Genomic DNA, 20,940 nt, shown 5'->3' on the forward strand with positions numbered 1-20,940 from the left:
AGCAGTGTTACTGTAATTACCATTTATTGAGCTCTGGGTTCTTTTTTTAAAATTGTCTACAAGAAATCAATTTCATTTATTTATTTATTTATTTATTTATTTATTTATTTATTTATTTATTATTTATTTATTTAAGCAAGCTCTGGATTCTTAAACCCTACCACACGTGACGTGTGGTAGACACGTCACGTGTATTTCCTCGTTTAATTTTTAAACCAACCTTTTGAAGTAAGTGGTATTATCCCTGTTTTGTAGGGGAGGGAATCGATGGAAAGACTGTGTCACAGCTGTGACTTTCTTTCGAAGGGGAAGAGCCATTTCCAAACCAGATTTATCTGATGCCAAATGAATGAAAAATAAATTTTCCAGAGAAATTTCTTGTGCTTGGCTACTTGAAAGATCACTTTATACTTTCCGGAAATGAATATTAGACCTTGCTTAGTCATTACTTTCTTCTTTTTTTTTGGAGAGACCACTTTGTTTAAATATGAGTAGTGAAAGGATAAAGCTAATGCCAGTACCCAAAAGTTACCATGATTAATCTTAGGGCCAATCTTGTGAGGCAGGTACTATTATCTCCATTTCGCAGGTGAGGAAATAAGTCAGAAATGGATTAAGTAACTTGTGCTGGGTGACAAATTCCAAGAAACAGTGAAAGTATTATATTTTATTCTTTCTAAACAAGCTCTAAGTGAATACAATTGACTTTTATTTTCTAAGATTATGTTTATTTTTAAGGCTTTTTTTTTTTTTTAAAGCACTGCCTTTAGCTTGCAAGCAGTTGATTTCAATACCAGAATGTAACTCTCTCATTTGAAGATAAAGTGAGAACAAGTACTTGGGTTAAGAGCTAAAGAAATTTGTGCTTATGAACAGTAACTAAACAATTGGGAGACTCATAAACACACTGCTTGGGGGCAAACTGGAAGGTTATTTGGTTTAAAATGTTACTGATTTTGTAATAACTTTGGTGACAGATGGTAACTACACTTATGGAGGTGAGCATTTAAAATTTTTTATTTTATTTATTTTTTTACTGATTTTGGAAGAAACAAATTTGAAGAGAAATATGGAGACTCTTGTCCCCAAACATTTTGGTAATAATCAAGAAAAAATTAGAAAATGTAAGTGATGACTTCATTTCTGGATTTTCTTACAATTTTCTTTTTTGGGGGGGGGAACTAATTTGTTAGCAATTCCCACCCATTTTTTGGATAAAAGAACAGGTAATTACCTAGGAGACCAACATCCAAAGGAACCATGCTTGACACTGGATTTCATGTATAAGTACGTGGCAGAACTACACATAGATGAAGAAAGAAAGGAGAAGAACAGCAGAACGGAACACAGGTTGTCCTTGACAATAATTATTTTCCAAAAGAAGAGGTGAGTAATAAAGTACACAAATGATTTGAAATGATTCTAAAATTTTAAATACATAGGAATAAATTCATTCAGGAAAGAGGAAAGTAAATTAAAAATTTATAAGGGTTGCTTTCTGCTACTGCAGTGGAGTAAGAAAGCTTTATACTGGAAAAAAAGGGAAGGCTTCGATATGCCCTGGTTGGAGGCTGTGGCACGGGAAAGCTATAGGTGGGCTACTGTAGGAGAGGTAAAATTTCTCCTCCACCCTTTTAGAGTCTCTGGCTGGGCCTAATAATTAAACTGACATAAGACTTATGTCAGGAGACATAACAGGACAAAAGCATATAAATTTTATTTAGTATTTCTTACATGTACATGGGACCCGTCACAAGAAAAATCAAGACCCCAGTAAGGTAGGACTGAAAGCTGATATAATAGGTTGCACAAAGAGTAGTGAATTTTGATAATGTAACAAAGGGATTTGGGCCGGGGTAGTTAATTGTGGGAAAGTAACTAGGAACATAAGGGTTTAGTTTAATAAGGTTTGTCTACACATTTATCTCAGCTTCAACTTCCCATCTCTGGTGATAGGAAAATCCTACTGGTATAGGGAGGGTACCTTTCACATGAGAGTTTTATTTCCTGCTTTCAGGGAAAAAAAGGAAGGTTAGAGGATCCTTCTTGTATATGCTTTTTTTTTAAGTGACTTTAACTCAAAATAATATGCCAAGGGTGGCATATTTGGGAGTGGCATGCTCTGACCCCATATTCTACCTGGAAGAGGGACATCCTATAAAATTGGTTAGGGGTGCATATTTGCTTTCTTTGGTTGGTTGGTCCTAAATTGGAAGCAGGGAAAAATATTAGGAAAGCTGTCAATTGTTAATCAAGTCCTGGCTATCATGGGACAATTATTATGAAGTTTTTGTTTGGCTTTCTGGATTGTTTCTAGAGATAGCAGTATGACTTCCTACAAGTTTGACTTCTAGGCTGCTTTTCCTGGCTGGTTACTGTAGAATAATAGGTTGATTTCCTGGGATGGTTACTGCAGATTGTAGGTCAGAGTCCTATTTATATATATATGGTCTGGCCATTGTCCATTTGTATATTCAGTCTCAGCAGGTAGAGGAAAGGGTTTGTTCAGGGCCTTATTACTAGAAGAAATAGGTCATGTTGGAAAAATTGAAAGGAGGTCAATATGGCTGATGCATAGAAAATAGGGAGTGAATGGTGCTAGACAGGGTTGTGAGATATGTAGCTGTACATAGTTATGTATGGGGCACCTTCTTACTGTGTGCTGGGGGCTGTCAATGCCCTCCAACCATAGACTACCAGAACACTCCTGTAGTCACGTGATTATTGAGACTAGGGTATGTCTCAGTAAAAGGATGCTAAGACTAACTTATTTATCATAGGATTTGGGCCTTGGTGATTTGGGGATGTCAGGAATTGGGGATATTCTGAGTCTGACTGCTGGTTAAAAACCTATGGGTAGGGGCACCTAGGTGGCTCAGTTGTTAAGTGGTTGCCTTCGGCTCAGGTCATGATCACAGGTTCCTGGATGGAGCCCCACATCAGGCTTCCTGCTCAGCGGGGAGTCTGCTTCTCCCTCTCCCTCTGCGTGCTCCCCCTAGCTCATGCTCTCTCCCTGTCTCTCTCTCTCTCTGTCAAGTAAATAAAATCTTAAAAAAATCTAAAACTATGAAACGAAACAAAACAAAACAAATTAAAAACACCTGTGGGTGATTTTTCATGCCTGACCATAGCAGTTAAAAAGGCTTTACCTGGCAGGCGTCACAGGGGAAAAGTGCCCTCCCCATACCACACTTGGTGCACAGCCAGTGCATTGCAGGCTCTGAAGGGAGTTGCCGTCAGACTCGGCCCCTCCTGGCTGGCCATGCTCTTATGTATAGTTGCATTCCTAGCCAGGTGTCCCCATTTGGAGGTCTCTTTATCAGGAAACTGACCCACTCTCTCAGTACCCAGTACTTTTCCATTCCTACTTTTCCATTCCTTTCTTCCCCAACCCTTCACAATGGCCTAGTTCCATAAATCTGCAGAAAACACTTGTTAGGGACTCCCTCAACAGTGAGATGAGGCCCAAGTTTGCACTGATCCATTTGGCCCTCAGACAGTGGGAGAATTGGTTCCATAGGGTAATGGAACAGACTCTTGCTCGTACAATCATAGTAAGTGATTAAAAGCTTCACCGTTAATTCCGTTTTGGCTCATTGTTGCTTTGCCTACTTTGACATCGAGCAGCTCAATTCTTTCTCTAGCTCATCTGAGTACAAATTCTGTGATTAGGTATCTTAATACTTATATAGAAAGTGGAAGGAAAAAAGGAAGCTCATGATATAATTGGTAAAGAAGGAGCAGTCACTCAAAATAGGTTAGGGAGGTATTTGGTCATTTTGTGGCTTGGACAAACTTCTTCATTTGTCTGAGTTCAGACACTAATACAGAGTTGTCTTGTTTTTGTCTTGATCCTTCTGGGACACTAAGTGGCCTTGTCTGATGTTGGTGTGCTGTGAAATGGTTTATATGCAACAGGAGAACCACGTGGCCTTGCTGTGAGTGCCAGGACAGCTCCTAACAACAGCTAGGCACAGTTGATAGAGCCCGGCCCAATTTCAGGCTCTTAGAAGCTGCTTTTCCTTCTCAAGGCTAAACATTTTATATAGATTATTTCATTTAATCCTTACAATGTGTTATTATCCTAAGTGGTAGGTTACTATATCTTCACTTTCAGATGAAGAAACTATGGCTCAGAAAAAGTTATGGGAAATACCTAGGTTACACAGCTAGAAAGTGGATGGAGTTGAGATTCTGTCCTGGGTGGTCAGATGTAATGAGCCATAAGTAAATCACTATGCTTCACAAGATACAGCTCAATGAAGATAAGTAGCTAAACAGAGCCTTTACAACCTACTGGTCATAGAGTAGAGAGAGGCAATGAAAAGATAGATACAAGGAGATTTTAGTCTTTTTTTTTTTTAAAGATTTTATTTATTTATTTGAGAGAGAGAGAGAGCACAAACGGTGGGGAGGAGTAGAGGGAGAGGTAGACTCCCCGCTGATCAGGGAGCCCTGTGCAGGGCTCGATCCCAGGACCCCAAGATCATGACCTGAGCCGAGGGCAGACACTTAACTGACTGAGCCACCCAGGGACCCAGATTTCTAGTCTTAGTACATACCCTCTGAGCACGAGCAGTCTCTTTAATCTCTCTGTCTCTATGTCTCCATCTCTCTGTCTCCTTGAGAATGCTGTCCTCCAACACTGGAGTCCAGATGCACAAAGAAGACTACAAAGCTGACTTGATATCAGAAAATCAAGGCAAGGACTAGTTTATTTATAGAAAGTGAGGGGCGCCTGGGTGGCTCAGTCGTTAAGTGCCTGCCTTCAGCTCAGGTCATGATCCCAGCTCCTGGGATCGAGCCCTGCATAGGACTCCCTGCTCAGCGGGAAGCCTGCTTCTCCCTCTCCCACTCCCCCTGCTTGTGTTCCCTCTCTTGCTCTGTGTCTCTATGTCAAATAAATAAATAAAATATTTTTAAAAAATTATAGAAAATGAAACAAAACAAAAACTTTACTCCTCTTTTAAAGCAAAAACACAAATCTAGTTCCTTCCTTTTAAAGTAGAGAAGTCCCCTTCTTTGCTACATGAGTTTTAAGAATTCTTATGTTCTTATGTTCTTTACAAATCAAATAAAAGATAACAAGAAGGGGCACCTCGCTGGTGCGGTTGGTAGAGCATGCCACTCTTGATCTCAGGGTTGTGAGTTCGAGCCCCATGTTGAGCATGGAGCCTACTTAAAAGAATAAAATAAAACAAAAACCCTGTGTATATAAAAAAAAAAAAAATCTGTCGGTATATAACTATGATTTGTTTCTTTGGGTTACTATAAGTGGTTTAAGAGTAGATCAAAGGATTTCATTTGTTTAGTTTGATTAAATAAACTCTTAGTAATCATCCTGGAGTTGATAGAGTGGCAGGATGAAGTGATGTTGGAGTATAATACTGGTGGGGCACTCGTGGAATAGAAACACTTGCTGTTGGAGCAAGAGCTAGAAAGTTTAAAGGCAAGTCTTGTCAGCCTTTGAAGGGGAAAAGACATGCATGAAATGAAAACTCAGTGTTACTGGGCACCTGGGTGGCTCAGTTGGTTAAGCGACTGCTTTCGGCTCAGGTCATGATCCTGGAGTTCCAGGATCAGGTCCTGCATCGGGCTCCCTGCTCAGCGGGGAGTCTGCTTCTCCCTCTGACCCTCCTCCCTCTCATGCTCTCTGTCTCTCATTCTCTCTCTCTCAAATAAATAAATAAAATCTTTAAAAAAAAAAAAGGAAACTCAGTATTATAGGTTTTAAATGGGCATCAGCACCTTGATCCTGGATATGCTTTTTAACCTCTCTTATCTTTAATTCATTGTCCTGTATAGGGATTAGACCAAATGATCAGTCAGGTCTATTTGAATTTAGAGTTCTATAACTCTCATGTGTAATTTATAAATTAGCCTTATTTATTAATACTATATTTACTGTGACTGTAGTAGTTGTGTGCGCAGACTAGAGCCCCAGACACATGATATCCTATATACATAGACTTGACACACTGTTGATGCTGAAAATTCAAAGTTAGAACAATCTGAGTATTGCTTTTTCTAGTGAGTACTACAAAAATAGTTGGTGGGTGCCATGTAATGTCACCATCTGAACAAATGGAAGAGAATTCATGTTAGAAAAAACTGCAGGCACTTGATTTATGCTAGAAAATGGGTTAAACCAAAAAAAAAAAAAAAAAAAAGTACTGGGGAAAGCTCCATCTGGTGGTGACCATACAAAATTCCAAGCAGTTTACATTACACTTCCCTTGACACTGTTCAAAGTTCTGATATCTTCAGTTGAGAAATATCTGTGGGTTTAGAAGTACGCAGGAAAATACTGGTTGTTACACATTAACTAGTATTTAAGGTAATTAATGACTGAAAACAAAGTCATAGGGTATTTATAATACTTGATCCCAGATAGTCCCTGGAAAAAAAGTTCCAAGGTCAAATATCTTTGGGAAATGTATTTAAATGCTGTGCTTAAACATTCACAATGAATATTAGCATACTAAAACCCCTGACAAGTCAAGAGGCCTATTTTACATAATTTAACTGGTGCTTCCAGACTTTATTGGACTCTAGAACCTCTCCCTCTCTTTCTCTTTCTCTTTTTAAAGATTGATTTATTTATTTTAGAGAGAGGGGCAGGGAGGGGCGGAGAGAGAGGGAGAGAGAGAATCTCAAGCTGACTCTCCGCTGAGTGCAGAGCCCCATGCAGGACTTGATCTTTTTTTTTTTTTTTTTAAGATTTTATTTATTTATTTGACAGAGATAGAGACAGCGAGAGAGGGAACACAAGCAGGGGGAGTGGGAGAGGGAGAAGCAGGCTTCCCGCTGAGCAGAGAGCCTGATGTGGGGCTCGATCCCAGGACCCTGGGATCACGACCCAAGCTGAAGGCAGGTGCTGAATGACTGAGCCACCCAGGTGCCCCAGGACTTGATCTTAAGACCCTGAGATCACGACCTGACCTGAAATCAGTAGTCAGATGCTTAACCGACTGTGTCACCTAGGTGTCCCAATAATAATAATAATAATTTATGATTGTTTAGGTTTTCATGCACATTAATGAACATTTTTTTTCTGGTGTGTGTGCAAAATGGTGGTTTTATTAAAGCATAGGGACAGGACCTGTGGGCAGAAAGAGCTGCTACACATTCATGAACATTTAAGGAACAATTATTTTGTGCCAGGATCTGTACAAGGTGGTGTAATGAAAGTAAACAATTATAATCAGTTGCATGTTGGTAAATGTTTAACAAATATCCTTCAGGGGCACCTGGGTGGCTCAGTCAGTTAAGTGTCTGACCTGGACTCGGGTCATGAGAAGGGGTCCTGGGATCGAGCCCCGCATCAGGCTAGGAGCCTGTTTCTCCCTATTCCTCTGCCTGCTGCTCCCCTTGCTTTTGCTCTCCCTACCCCATCTCTCTGTCAAATAAATAAAATCTTTAAAAAAACAAAAAACACACAAAAAACCCCAAATATCCTTCAGATTCACAGATTAATCTCAAATGCCTTGGGCCAGGGGTGTCTATAGATTAAGTTAGAAAGCCAGAGAAGGTTGTTTTAGGAGAGTCTTCCCTTTCTCCAATTCCTAGTCTAATTCTCCTTTCCCAGGAGCTCAAGATATTTTCCATTCTCTCTCTGTTCTTCTCTTCATCAAATCAAAACCTCTTAACTTTAAGTATACCAAGAAAAATAGTCTTCACCATGTATAATCTAAGTCCAATGGACTCTTTCATTTTTATATTTTTATATCATTTCATGAGTTATTTATACAAATTAGAGTAAAGGGATATTCAAAGTTGTTATAAAAAGAGTAAGCTGTTATAAAAAGAGTAAAGGCATAATGGAAAACAACTTTACTGGAAATTTAAGTAACTATCTAAATATAGCAAATCCCAATTTTTATTCCATATTTTCCTGGTTTTGAAGACATATCCAAAATGGGCAATGTCCTCTGAATGCAACTGTGATGCATGAGTCTGGAACATATCCATCTTGTAAACAGTGATTGCAGATTTCAAATGCTTCATTACTATATCCTAGCTAATTGTTACTTCTGGTTCTTTGTGCATTTGTATCACCAAAACACAGGACCTGAAGAGTTTTTTTGAGACCTTTAAAGGCTCATAATTTTGTTGAAAAGAGGACAGCCATCATTTTTGCTCCCTAATTGCAAAACTTTTGTATTTTTAGTTTTATAAATAAGCAACCCAAAGAATTAAATTTTTTTTTTAATTTTTAAAATTATTTATTTTTAAAAAGATTTTATTTATTTATTTTGACAGAGAGAGAGAGCGCGCAAGCAGGGGAAGGGGCAGAGGCAGAGGGAGAAGCAGACTTCCTGCTGAGCAGGGAGCTCAATGCGGGGCTCAATCCCAGGACTCTGGGATCATGACTTGAGCCGAAGGCAGACGCTAAACCAACTGAACCACCCAGGTACCCCTAAAATTTTTAAAAAGATTTTATTTATTTATGAGAGACAGAGAAGGAGAGAGAGAGCAAGCATGCAAGTGAGGGGGGAGGGGCAAAGGGAGAGGGAGTGAGAGAATCCTCAAGCTGACTCCCTGCTGAGTGGGGAGCCCAATAGGGCTTGCTACCATGACCCCACAGTCACAACCTGAGCTGAAATCAAGAGTCAGACTACTCAATTGACTGAGCCACCCAGGCACCCCAACCCGAAGAATTTTTAATTTCTAGGGTATCTATTTCCTTCCTATCATCTTAGTATACACGACTACCATTATTAGCATTTGTCTTCTTAAGAATCATATCAAGTAAATTTATCCATATAAACATCATAAAAGAACACGGTCATGAATAACTTGATTATACAATATTTTGCAAGAATAATCAGGATGGTCTCATTTTGCTAAGAGCACATATCAAGTTATTCCTTTTGAATGAATAACTGGATAAAAATAACATATTTCAGGGCGCCTGGGTAAAAGGGAACAGATAAGTGGGGTGGTGTAAGTTGTCTTTAATGTAGTATGCATTACCAGGTTTAGTGATCACATAGATCATCATAGATGACATGTTTATAAAAGTAGAAAGTCTGAAAGAATTTATATACTACTTGTTGGAATTAATATGTTAAGTTGTCAAGTCTTCTAGATCAAGGTCAATATACAAAATTCAACTATATTTTTGTATACTGGTGGCAAACAGAGAAAACAACATTTACAAAGATATAATATAGGGGCATCTGGGTGGCTCAGTCAGTTAAAAGAGACTCTTAAGGATAGAGAACATAGGGTTGATGGAGGGAGGTGTGTGGGGGGATGGGTGTTGTACGTAAGTGATGAATCAGTGAATTTTACTCCTGAAACCGATATTGCACTGTATGTTAATTAACTAAAATTTAAGGGGCACCTGGGTGGCTCAGTCATTAGGTGTCTGCCTTCGGCTCGGGTCGTGATCCCAGGGTCCTGGGATTGAGCTCCCATCAGGCTCCCTGCTCAGTGGGAGGCCTGCTTCTCCCTCTCCCACTCCCCCTGCTTGTGTTCCCTCTCTCACTGTGTCTCTCTCTGTGAAATAAATAAATAAAATCTTTAAAAAAATAAAATAAAATTTAAATACAAATTGAAAAAACTAACAAACAAAAAAAGAAATAATATTAACTCATTGATACTTGAGTTTGAGAAATTCTAGGAGATAGTAATCTAAACATTCACAGTTTGGGGCGCCTGGGTGGTTCAGTTGGTTAAACGTCTACCTTCAGCTCAGGTCATGATCCGAGGGTCCCGGGATCGAGCCCCACGTTGGGCTCCCGGCTCAGCAGGGAGTCTGCTTCTCCCTCTGCCCCTGCCCCCCTCCATGTTCTCTCTCTCAAATAAATAAGATCTTAAAAAAAATAAAGATTCACAGTTTAAGATTTCACTATCATTATCAGGATCTAGATTGCTGTTCTCTGTATCTCTGCATTCATCTTCCAAATTCTGAATTCTTACTTATATTTATTGAAAACTAAAAGCATCGTACAAAAATCTTGAAAAATGCTGCAGTACTTTGAGCATTACAAGAAGAAAATGCAATATGACCTACTTCACTACTGTATCATCTTGGTAATTCTATTGTTCTTCCATTTTCTTATTATTTTAGTCTTTTTAATTTAATTTAAATTTTTTAAAAGATTATTTATTTATTTATTTGACAGAGAGGAAGAGAGAGCACAAGTAGGGGAGGCAAGAGAGGGAGAAACTGGCTCCCTGCTGAGCAGGGAGCGGGATTGGATTTAGGGCTTGATCCCAGAACTCTGGGATCATGACCTGAGCCAAAGGCAGATGGTTAACAGACTGAGCTATCCAGGTGCCCCTATTTTAGTTTTTTTTAAAGAGCTTGAATAATTGATGGGTAAATAATTCCATGGATGATGAATTAGCAGAATATTTCCAGATATAGAAAAATAAGATCAGTAAGGTCCCATGATATATTCTAGATTTATAAGAGTCCAGTGGACCGATAAGGCAATTACAATAGATTAAGTTTTATTCTATTTTTAAAAATTATTTTCTCTGTTCTTTGGAAGACCTCTAAGAAAGAATAAAAGTCATGAAATATGGATTCTTATACACAGAACTCCAAAAAAAAGAAACCCCCCAAAACTAAATTTGGGTCCAGTAGATCTTGATGCTATAACTCATTCATCTTTTTTTTTTTTTAAGATTTTATTTATTTATTTGAGAGAGAGAGAATGAGAGACAGAGAGCATGAGAGGGAGGAGGGTCAGAGGGAGACGCAGACTCCCTGCCGAGCAGGGAGCCCGATGCGGGACTCGATCCCGGGACTCCAGGATCATGACCTGAGCCAAAGGCAGTCGCTTAACCAACTGAGCCACCCAGGCGCCCTATAACTCATTCATCTTAAAGTACATGAAGACAGATATAAATAAATTTATTTCCCATCCTAACATCTATTTCATTGTAATAGGGAACAAAGGCCTTTGTTCAGCTAAGAACAAGGGATTTATGACTTCTTAGGTTTCATTGAGCTGCAAGGCAAAGAGGTATTTCTGGGGACCACGAAATGAATGAAATTATCAAAGGTGCTACACTTTGGTTTATTCCTCACTGAATTCCAGATTTCCCATGGATCCTCTCATCTATGTCTATTTACCCTACTCATTCTTGGATCTTGCTTCTTTTTTGTGAATGTCCTTATTCCACCTTTTTTACCATTGCCCACAGCTCTTTACTTGCTGTACTTTCAGTCAAGAATCCTCATTAAGATAGCATCCAGAGCTCACTTTATTTGCAGGCCTACACTGAATTTTTGTGTTTGATTCCCATTTCCTCTTCAGGATTGTATTTAAATTTGACAAGCAAAAGCATCCTCTTCTACCTTACAAAACAACCTTAGCATACACATTATAGGCAGAAAATATATGATTGGTGTGCATCTTATTTCTCAACTATAATGAAGAACAAGGGTTGGATCTTTTTTCCTACTCCTTAAAAATGCTTATAAGGCTAAACCTGACAGGATTTTAGGTGTTGTCATATATGGAATTAATTCCATGAGCAACCCCTCACTTAAGGATGGGGTGCTCCAGACCACCAAGCTCTAATGACTTTCCAACCTGTTTCTCTCTCCCATTTCGCTCAGCTCTTTCCTTGGAAAGAGAAGGAGAAAACGCATTAAGATTAATCAGCCAGAGATTGTAGTGGTGAGGAGGAGGGATGGCAGATGCAGTGTAGGAGGAAAGAGGTGGACTGTCTAGGAATACAAAAATCCAATGTACAGGCCAGGGATTTTGGCCTGTTTTGCCTATGTCATATCACCAGCATTGCTACTGTACCTGGCACATAGTAGTGTTCAGTAAATATTTGTTGCACTAGGTGAAAAAACGAACTTTTCACTTTGTTTTTTTAGGAGAGATGTGGTTTTGTGGTTCTAGGAATCAGTCAGGGCCCTACAGGAGAGGATGTCCTACGGACGCCCCCTCCTGCGATTTGAGGAGTCTGAATGGCGACAGAAGTTCCCACTCTCGCCTGCGGCCCTCAGGGAGTGGGATCTGCCGAGGTTGCCGAGAAAGGGTTAAGGCGCTCCAGTTCTGCTGGGGTCCCTCTCCCCTCCGGTGGTCCCCAGCAAGGTTTGGCTCGGTTGCCCCGCCCCCCAGGCTCCGTCACCGCCCCTTCCCTCCCTTTCTCCTCCTCGTCCCCACCCCTCACGGCTCCTCCCGGGTGCCGCACCCTCCCCATTAATTCCCTCATCCGGTAGCCCCGCCCCGGCTCCGTCCACGCCCCTTCCCCTCCCCTCTCTCCTCCTCGTGCCCTATCCCCGCTCTACTCCGCCGGGTCCCGCACTCTGCCCTTCAGTTTCCTGGCGCGGTCGCCCCGCCCCTCCACCCCTTGACGTGGCAGAGGCGGCACCAGCCATGTTGGCCCAGCGGTGTTCTGCGCGGAGGCCGGGGGCGGGGCGGCGCCGGCCCTGATTGCGGTGCCACGGTTGCTCAGGTCGGCGGAAAGGACCGATTTTGCAAGGCGGTGGCTGCGACCGGCGCGGATCTTGTTTGGGGGCACTGTGGTAAGGACTGACTTCGGGGCTGCCTCCTCCCGGCTCCCGGAGGGGCCGCGGGCGCTCAGCGGAAAGCGGGGGAGGGGAAGCTGTGCGGCCGTGGGCCGGCAGGCGGGTGGGCCGGGGTCTCTGGGGTGGTGCCCGCTCTGCCCTCTTGGTGCTCCGGAGCAGGCGGGCGTGCCGGCGGCAGCGACCGGCCGGCGGAGGCACCTTTGAATCCTAACCCCTTCGCTGTCTCACCCACCACTCCGCTTCGTTCTTCCGGGGCCTGGGAGTCCGGGCCCCTCACCAAGCTTCCCTGGGTAAGGTGCGAAAGGTGGGAGTCGGGTCAAAAACGGCAGTTCAGCATCTCGCCGAGCACCCACCCCTGCCTTCCGGGCGACCTGCCTTCCTCACCCCAGCTTATCACCGCTTCTGGACCCTTGGGCTTCTTGGTTCATACCTTGCCTAATCTGAAGTGCCCTAGACTTTGAACCCAGGTGACTTCGTCACCGGTAGTTCGGCCTTGGGAGTCAAAGGGGATAAGGAGAATTAAGTGCCAGGTCAAGCTAACGCCTTAGGCCTCGATTACAAGTAGAGTGCAGTTTTCACATCGGACCAGTCTTTTCTGTTGTGCTAGCGTTTTCCCAATTTGGTGGGAAAGGAAAAGCACAGTCAATGTACATATAATCTCTGGTGTATGTTGAATTCACGTGAATTGTTCAAGATCATAAAGCTAGGCATGAAAGCAGTTAAAAATACTTCACTGAGGATTTTACAACTGAAAAGTAGAGAGGCACACTTAATTGTTAAGTACATCTGATTGGAAGAAACTCATATTTTACTTGCAATTTAGGATATTTTTCACTTAGGATCTATAAAAGTGCTAAAATTGGAATATTGCAAACTCCCAATTATTATTGAATAGGAAAAGCTTTTAAAAATACTGTGGGCATGTATTTGATATGCTAGGTTAAAGAGACATAATGCTTTGCTTTGCTTCTTTGCTTTTAGTTATACCATGAGAAATTATTTAACTAAAGTAAGTCCTACTGATTATAACTTGTGCTGGGAAATGAGACATTTCTTTAGCGTAGTCGTTTGTGTTTTGTACCACTTTAAAAAAATATTATGAGTAGTATTTTAAATCTCCATCCTAATACAGTGTCTGAATCATATTTATTTGGTTTTAACATAAGATTAGGGGACACAGTGCTGATCAAATAATGCATTTTATAAAAAGCTAGTTTGTAAAAGGAATTTATTTCAGATATGCCATTGTTGGATATGAGGCCCAACGTGGAAAGGTTTGTACTGGAATTAGTTTTAAAATTGAGCGATTCCTGCCTTGGAAAGGTGAGGGAAGTCAGGGAGGTGTTGTGCATGGCCATGTAATGGGACCAGTTAAGAAGAAATAGCTGGGACTTTTTCAAAATAGTGATGGAAAGTGAGAATGTACAAAATAAAATAGATGTGATTTAGTGAACAAATGCGATATTAGAGCAGAGAGGAAAAGGAGGGTAATTGTGCTCAAATATCACACAGGTGATATTTAGTATGTCATTAAAAGGAAGGATGTTACAGTCCAGCCTTGTTCTAAAAACTTAAACCTGACTATTGTGTGTAAATGTCTTTATGCTAAGTCTCAGAGCCTTTGTCTACTAGGTTCTCTGATTGAATTAAGCCCTCATGTCCTAAGACCTTGGTTCTTTTTTCTTTTTTCTTTTTTTTTTTTTTTAAGATTTTATTTATTTATTTGAGAGAGAGAGTGAGAGAGAGAAAGAGCACAAGAGGGGGGAGCGGGAGAGGGAGAAGCAGACTCCCTGCTGAGCAGGGAGCCCCATGCGGGACTCGATCCCGGGACTCCAGGATCATGACCTGAGCCGAAGGCAGTGGCTTAATCAACTGAGCCACCCAGGTGCGCTCTTTTTTTTCTTTTTAATTAAAGGATTTTATTTATTTGACAGAGAGCACAGGCAGGGGGAGCCGCAAGCAGAGGGAGAGGGAGAAGCAGGCTCCCCACTGAGCAAGGAGCCCGATACAGGACTTGATCCCAGGACCCTGGGATCATGACCTGAGCCGAAGGCAGATGCCTAACCGACTGAACCACCCAGGTGCCCTAAGACCTTGGTTCTTAGGATCTCTTTGGACTCTTAAACATTATTGAGGGCCCCCCCAATAAAACCCGAAAACCCACCCCTGCCTTAATAGAAAACAGGTGGATTTTCATATCTACTTCTGCATTCAGTCTATTGTGATATGTTATTTTGCTTGAACTGTATGAAAGAAGTCTGGCCTCACATAGATATGTAGTTGGAAAAAGGAGGAATATTTTAATAGCTTTTCCATATAATTGTGCATATTCTTCTTTGGTACTACACCACAACTTGACAGTTTTAATTCAGAAATCAAGGGTTTGTTGTTGTTGTTGTTGTTTTTCTAAAGATTTTATTTATTTATTTGACAGAGAGAGACACAGCGAGAGAGGGAACACAGGCAGGGGGAGTGGGAGAGGGAGAAGTAGGCTTCCTGCTGAGCAGGGAGCCCGATGCGGGGCTGGATCCCAGGACCCCGGGATCATGACCTGAGCCGAAGGCAGACGCTTAATGACTGAGCCGCCCAGGCGCCCCAGAAATCAAGGGTTAATAACAGTGTGAAGTCTGAAATCTTAGAAATGTACTTTTGTATTCTATTGCATTAAAATTCATTGGTCTGTCCTGCATTTTGAATGGATCTATATCCATGCATGATTTTGTAATATCATGAATTGATCATTTGGGAGATTTTGCTTCACTGAATAAAGTATATTTTCTAAATGTTGACATGTTTCATTATAGCAATAGAAAATTCACATTAATATCAGCACCAATCTTATCAGAAAAATCTTTACATACTAGCCAGCTGTGAAGCTCAGGGTCCTGGACACAGGTTTTCAAAAATTTTGATATTTGTAGGGTGCCTGGGTGGCTGAGCGGGTTAAGTGTCTGCCTTCAGCTCAGGTCACGATCCCAGGACCCTGAGATAGAGCCCCATCAGACTCTGCTCAGCGGGGAGCCTGCTTCTCCATCTTCCTCTGTCTGCTGCTCCCCCTGCTTGTACACTCTCTCTATCTTTCTCTGTCAAATAAATAAATAATACCTTTAAAAATATTTTTTTTATATTTGCTTGAAAGCTCAACTTTTATCTTTCTTAATAACTACTGTCAATTATTTTCCAGGTGACAGATTCACTTCATCAATTGACAAAGTGTATGCCAAATATCTAAGTACTAGTTATGTACCATTTTTGGAGAATTGAGAAAACAGTCAAAACATTTTTTGTGTTTTTGTGGTTCAGATGAAAAACCTTGATTGGTCTAGTATTTTAATAGGTATTTTAATGCTTTTTGGTGATGTATTTTATTATTTTTTAAAATTCTAACTAAAAAAATTTTTTTGATAATACATTTTAGGTTACATAGATTCGATTATACATGCAAAAATGGAAAACTTCATTTGCTTTTTGTTCTGTAGAAATAATGGGAGGGATTGCATAGTGCTGGAGTTTGTATGTTTGTTTATTTATTTATTTAAAGATTTTATCCATTTTTTGGCAGAGAGAGAGAGAGACAGCTAGAGAGGGAACACACGCAGGGGGAGAGGGAGAAGCAGGCTTCCCGCTGAGCAGGGAGCCTGATGCAGGGCTCAATGCTGGGCTTGTTGCGGGGCTCGATTCGGGACCCTGGGATCATGACCGGAGCCGAAGGCAGACGCCTAACGACTGAGCCACCCAGTCGCCCCAGTCCTGGAGTTGATATTCACATCTGTAGCATGGAAGCTGTTGCTAAACCTGGATTTCTCTCCCAGAGGAAGCTGTTTCTCCTTTAAAACTGAGGTTGGCATCTAACTGTCCTCTGACTATTCCAGACTTTGTTTTATTGTTATTTTTCAACACCCACTTTTTCTTGAAAACTCATACTATCCTTCTCGAATCTGGCTTCTGTATTTACCGTGAAGATCATCTTTTCTAAACAAGTTTAGTTATCTTAGGATTCCTCTTTATCCCTTATCAACCTTTGAAAAATCTGTGTTCGCTTTTGATTAGCACACAATTCTCTAGTTGTCTCTGAGATTCTGATAGGAAATAACAGTGTTTAATTTTTCTTTTATTTTTTTAACTGAGATGTATTTAATATATAACATTCTTCTTTCTTTTAAAGAAAAAAAAAATTCTTAGCTGTTAAGGAAGAGAAATACCTAGATTTGTTAAGCTTCGCTTTCTGTAATTTTTATTAACAAGATCTATTTGAAAATGTTTCTAAAATTAAAATTATTATATTCAGTATGCTTTTTTCAAATAATACCTTTTCTTCCCTCAGTTACATTTTAGAATCAGTTCCTCATCCTGTAGTCATTCTTAGCAACTTCAGCATCCCTGTTGGCTCTTTTGGCACCCTACCTTCATAATTCTTAAGTTGTTGATATCTTTCATCCCTCCTACAAATCTTTTGGCCAGCCACATAGCACTTTAAACTCTCTATTTCTCAGAACTTTAAATTTTACAGTTTCCTTCCTTCACTAATCACTGTTGCAGTTTGAGAATGTGAGATAGAACTGTTGCCGAGGTAGGAAAGCTGGCTTTCTAGATAGGCAGTAAGAGAGTAACAAGATGGAGATGTCTCTTGATACTGGGCCCTAATGAGAGCAGCATCCTCCTCCCCCTGCTAATAAATTTAAGTGATTATATTGAAATTGTATGTCTCAAATTAGAGTTTAAAATGCTCTCCTAAGTTGGAATATTGGAATGTTAAAAATATTCTGAATTAAGTTTCTGCAAAAGAAGTCAAATGGCATATAAATCATACAGAACACCACTTAGCAAGCATTTTATTTATTGTGCCACAAATGGTCCTGTATTTGCACAATAAAAAAAATTGTCTAAAATAGAAGTACCCAGTTTTAGAAAAATGTTTTTGTTAAGTGCTTTTAAGCATTCTCTTCTGGCAGATTTTGTGGATACTTGTCATCTTCTGGTTAGAAAACCATATGAGCTTTAGAATTTAATGTTTTTGATAATCTGTTCATTAGAATAATGTAACTTAGAGGGCTGATATGGAAAATATGGGATCTAAATTTTTCCCCATCTTTGACTTTCTTTCCTATACACCCTTAAATAAATAGGATACCTATTTTACTATTTCTTTTGCTGTAGTTTTTTTATTTTAAGAATGACTAAAAAGGATAAAATACCTCCTACTGGGGGGTGCTTGGGTGGCTTAGTCGGTTAAGTGTCTGTCTTTGGCTCAGGTCCTGATTCCGGAGTCCTGGGATGGAGCACCTCCCCCCCCCCCCCCCCGCCCCCAGCATTGGGCTCCCTGCTCAGCGGGGAGCCTGCTTCTCCTTCTCCCTCTGCCTGCCGCTCCCCCTGCTTGTGCACATTCTCTCTGTCAAATAAATAAATAAAATCTTAAAAACAAAACAAAACCAAAAAAAAACCCTCATACTGGGCCTAATGAGCACTGGGTTCTGTAGAGTCATTCGTTATTTTGTTATAAGTAAGGTTATTGTTGCTTACGAATTTTTTTTTCTGAGATAAATACTTTTATTTGGCTATGATTTCTCATGGATTAATATTCCTGTAAGTGGGGGAAAACATAGTTTTCCTTAAGAGGATTTTTAGGGGTGCTGGGTGGCTCAGTCCGTCAAGTGTCTGCCTTTGGCTCAGGTCATCATCCCAGGGTCCTGGGATCGAGCCCCATGTCGGGCTCCCTGCTCAGCAGGGAGCCTGCTTCTCCCTCTCCCTCTGCCACTCTCCCTGCTTGAGCTCTCTCTCTGTCAAATAAAAGAATAAAATCTGTAAAGAAAAAAAAGATTTTTAAACATCTTTAATTTGTCACAGAAATAACTGTCAGGCTCTACTATGACAACGTATTTGGAATTCATCCAACAAAATGAAGAACGAGATGGAGTCCGATTTAGTTGGAATGTTTGGCCATCAAGTCGACTGGAAGCTACAAGAATGGTCGTTCCAGTAGCAGCCCTATTTACACCACTGAAGGAGAGACCTGATTTACCACCTATTCAGTATGAACCTGTTCTGTGTAGTAGGACCACTTGCCGTGCAGTTCTGAATCCTTTATGGTAATTAAAATATATTGAAAAAAACTTAAATGGCAATACTATTTAAAATTATAGTTTCTTTCTTGCTCATTTATATAGAATGTCTTTGTTTTTGTTATAATTTTTCAAATTAGGATACTCAAATCCAAAGAGCTGTAAAATTGAAGGATATTCTAGTTGTAATGAGTTGATAAGAGACCAAAGGTAAAATTGTCACTATATGAACTGTTAGATCCTCTCACTAGTATCTCTAGATACTGGTGCTGGCTGTGTGTCATGAGACCCATCTTGTCATTAGAAAAGTCATAATTGAGTGGTATGGTATTTGAAAATGTTAATTTCTTCTTTTTTTTTTTTTAAAGATTTTATTTTTTATTTTTTTTTATTTTGAGAGAGAGAATGAGAGACAGAGAGCATGAGAGGGAGGAGGGTCAGAGGGAGAAGCAGATTCCCTGCTGAGCAGGGAGCCCGATGCGGGACTCGATCCCGGGACTCCAGGATCATGACCTGAGCCGAAGGCAGTCGCTCAACCAACTGAGCCACCCAGGCGCCCTCTTTTTTTTTTTTTTTAAGATTTTATTTATTTATTTGACAGAGAGAGAGACAGCAAGAGACGGAACACAAGCAGGGGGAGTGGGAGAGGGAGAAGCAGGCTTCCGGCGGAGCAGGGAGCCCGATATGGGGCTCGATCCCAGGACCCTGAGATCATGACCTGAGCCAAAGGCAGACGCTTAATGACTGAGCCACCCAGGCGCCCTGAAAATGTTAATTTCTTAATGCATAAACCAGAATATCAAGAATCATCTTTTATTCCTCTTTCTACCCTCTCTCCCCACCCAGTCCACTAGAAACTCTGATTCTGCCTCCAGAACATTACTGATTCTGTCTCTTATATTCTGTACTACTGATTCTGCTAGTACACTCTACTTCAAGATACACCTTTTTTTTTTTTCTGGACAATTTAATTATCCTCCTAAATGGCCACCCTGTTTCCATTCTTGTCTTTCAGCAGTTTATTATTTATCCAGAAGCTAGAGTGTTACAAATGCGTATCAGATTATTAAAATCCTTCAGTAGTGTCCTTACTATACTTGCAATGAAAAATCCAAACTGCTTGTCAAGACTTAAAAAAACCTATATCACTTAGCGTTTGTATATTTCTGCCTTCATCTTATATTACCCATTTTCCTTATTGTTATCTACATTATACCTTGCCCTCTTTCTGATCCTTGAGCATCCAGATTTATTCCTACCTTGAAACTTGTGCAATAGCTATATATTCTGCCTGGATTGCTCTGCCTGGATTGACTGGTTCCTTTTCATTTAGATCACATTTCAGTTGTTTATTTAAGAAGGCTTTCTTTTAAAGTAGCCCTCCCAAACACATTCTCACACTCTGCTTTGTTATCTTTAATCTCTTATTATCACTATCTGAAAGTATCTTCTGTGTTTATGCATCTCCTTTTCTATTATATGTCTTTCTGTTCTAGATTATAAGCTCCATGATAACAGGGACCTTTGATCTCTTGTTTACTGCTGTATCACCAGTACTTGGAGTAATAGCTGGTACAAATTAAGCATTCAGTAAATATATTTTTGAATTAAATAAATGTTTTCTAGATCTGAGTATAGAAGTTACTAAATCATTTGAAGAAAAAAGGATTATCTTAATTTTATTTATATTTCCTATATATTAAAAGTTATGTTCATTTAGGTGAACTTGTATATGCTAAAAGTATGAATTAGATATTGGCAACATCTAAAAGTAATTACCTTTAAAGATCACTTTAACTTAATTTGAATGTGTTCATGTTTCAGAAAGAAATTAATTTTATTAAAATTAGGTTCATTGTACAATTGAACTGAAACATGAGCTCTTTTTTATCTTTTCTTAAAACAGTCAGGTGGATTATCGAGCAAAACTCTGGGCTTGCAACTTTTGTTATCAAAGGAATCAGGTAAGAAAACCCCCAATGCAGATGTTAATGCTTTGGTACTGGTCTAAATATGTAGAAAAATGCATATTTAAAAAGATGAAATTTTTCATATGAAAAATACTTTTTAATAACTAAATGCAGAAAATTATTTGCAGTTTAGAATTTCATTACTCTTTCTGGTAAATAATTTGTTAAAATTTTTTGTTTTTTTCCTCCACAGTTTCCACCTACTTATGCTGGTATATCTGAACTGAATCAACCTGCTGAGCTTTTACCTCAGTTTTCTAGCATTGAATATGTAGTTCTGGTAAGAACATAAGAGTAAATCCTTAACAAAGTTTTAAATATCTAGTAATTTACTTTATACCAAAATAATTGTTAAGTTGAGATGACTTAAAGGGCATCATTCTTGATTCTCACATTGAATTGATGG

The 20,940-nt window shown here is 39.9% G+C and overlaps 1 protein-coding gene across 4 annotated transcripts in view; it reads left to right on the forward strand.

The window, feature by feature from the left end:
* The first annotated feature begins 12,281 nt into the window (after window positions 1-12,281).
* SEC23A (SEC23 homolog A, COPII coat complex component) overlaps window positions 12,282-20,940 on the forward strand; it is a 60,761-nt gene continuing 52,102 nt past the window's right edge. For 2 of the 4 annotated variants that reach the window (XM_044918314.1, XM_044918315.1), the window contains exons 1-4: window positions 12,379-12,494; window positions 18,350-18,591; window positions 20,471-20,528; window positions 20,728-20,814. In XM_044918314.1, coding sequence (XP_044774249.1) covers window positions 18,371-18,591; window positions 20,471-20,528; window positions 20,728-20,814 — 366 coding nt within the window. In that variant the 5' untranslated portion in view covers window positions 12,379-12,494; window positions 18,350-18,370. Of the gene's footprint in view, window positions 12,503-16,302; window positions 16,346-18,349; window positions 18,592-20,470; window positions 20,529-20,727; window positions 20,815-20,940 lie in introns of those variants that run through there. The other 2 variants (XM_021701528.2, XM_021701529.2) reach the window with 2 other exon arrangements.

This window comes from Neomonachus schauinslandi, chromosome 9, assembly GCF_002201575.2.
Source record: "Neomonachus schauinslandi chromosome 9, ASM220157v2, whole genome shotgun sequence".
NCBI classification, from domain to species: Eukaryota; Metazoa; Chordata; class Mammalia; order Carnivora; family Phocidae; genus Neomonachus; species Neomonachus schauinslandi.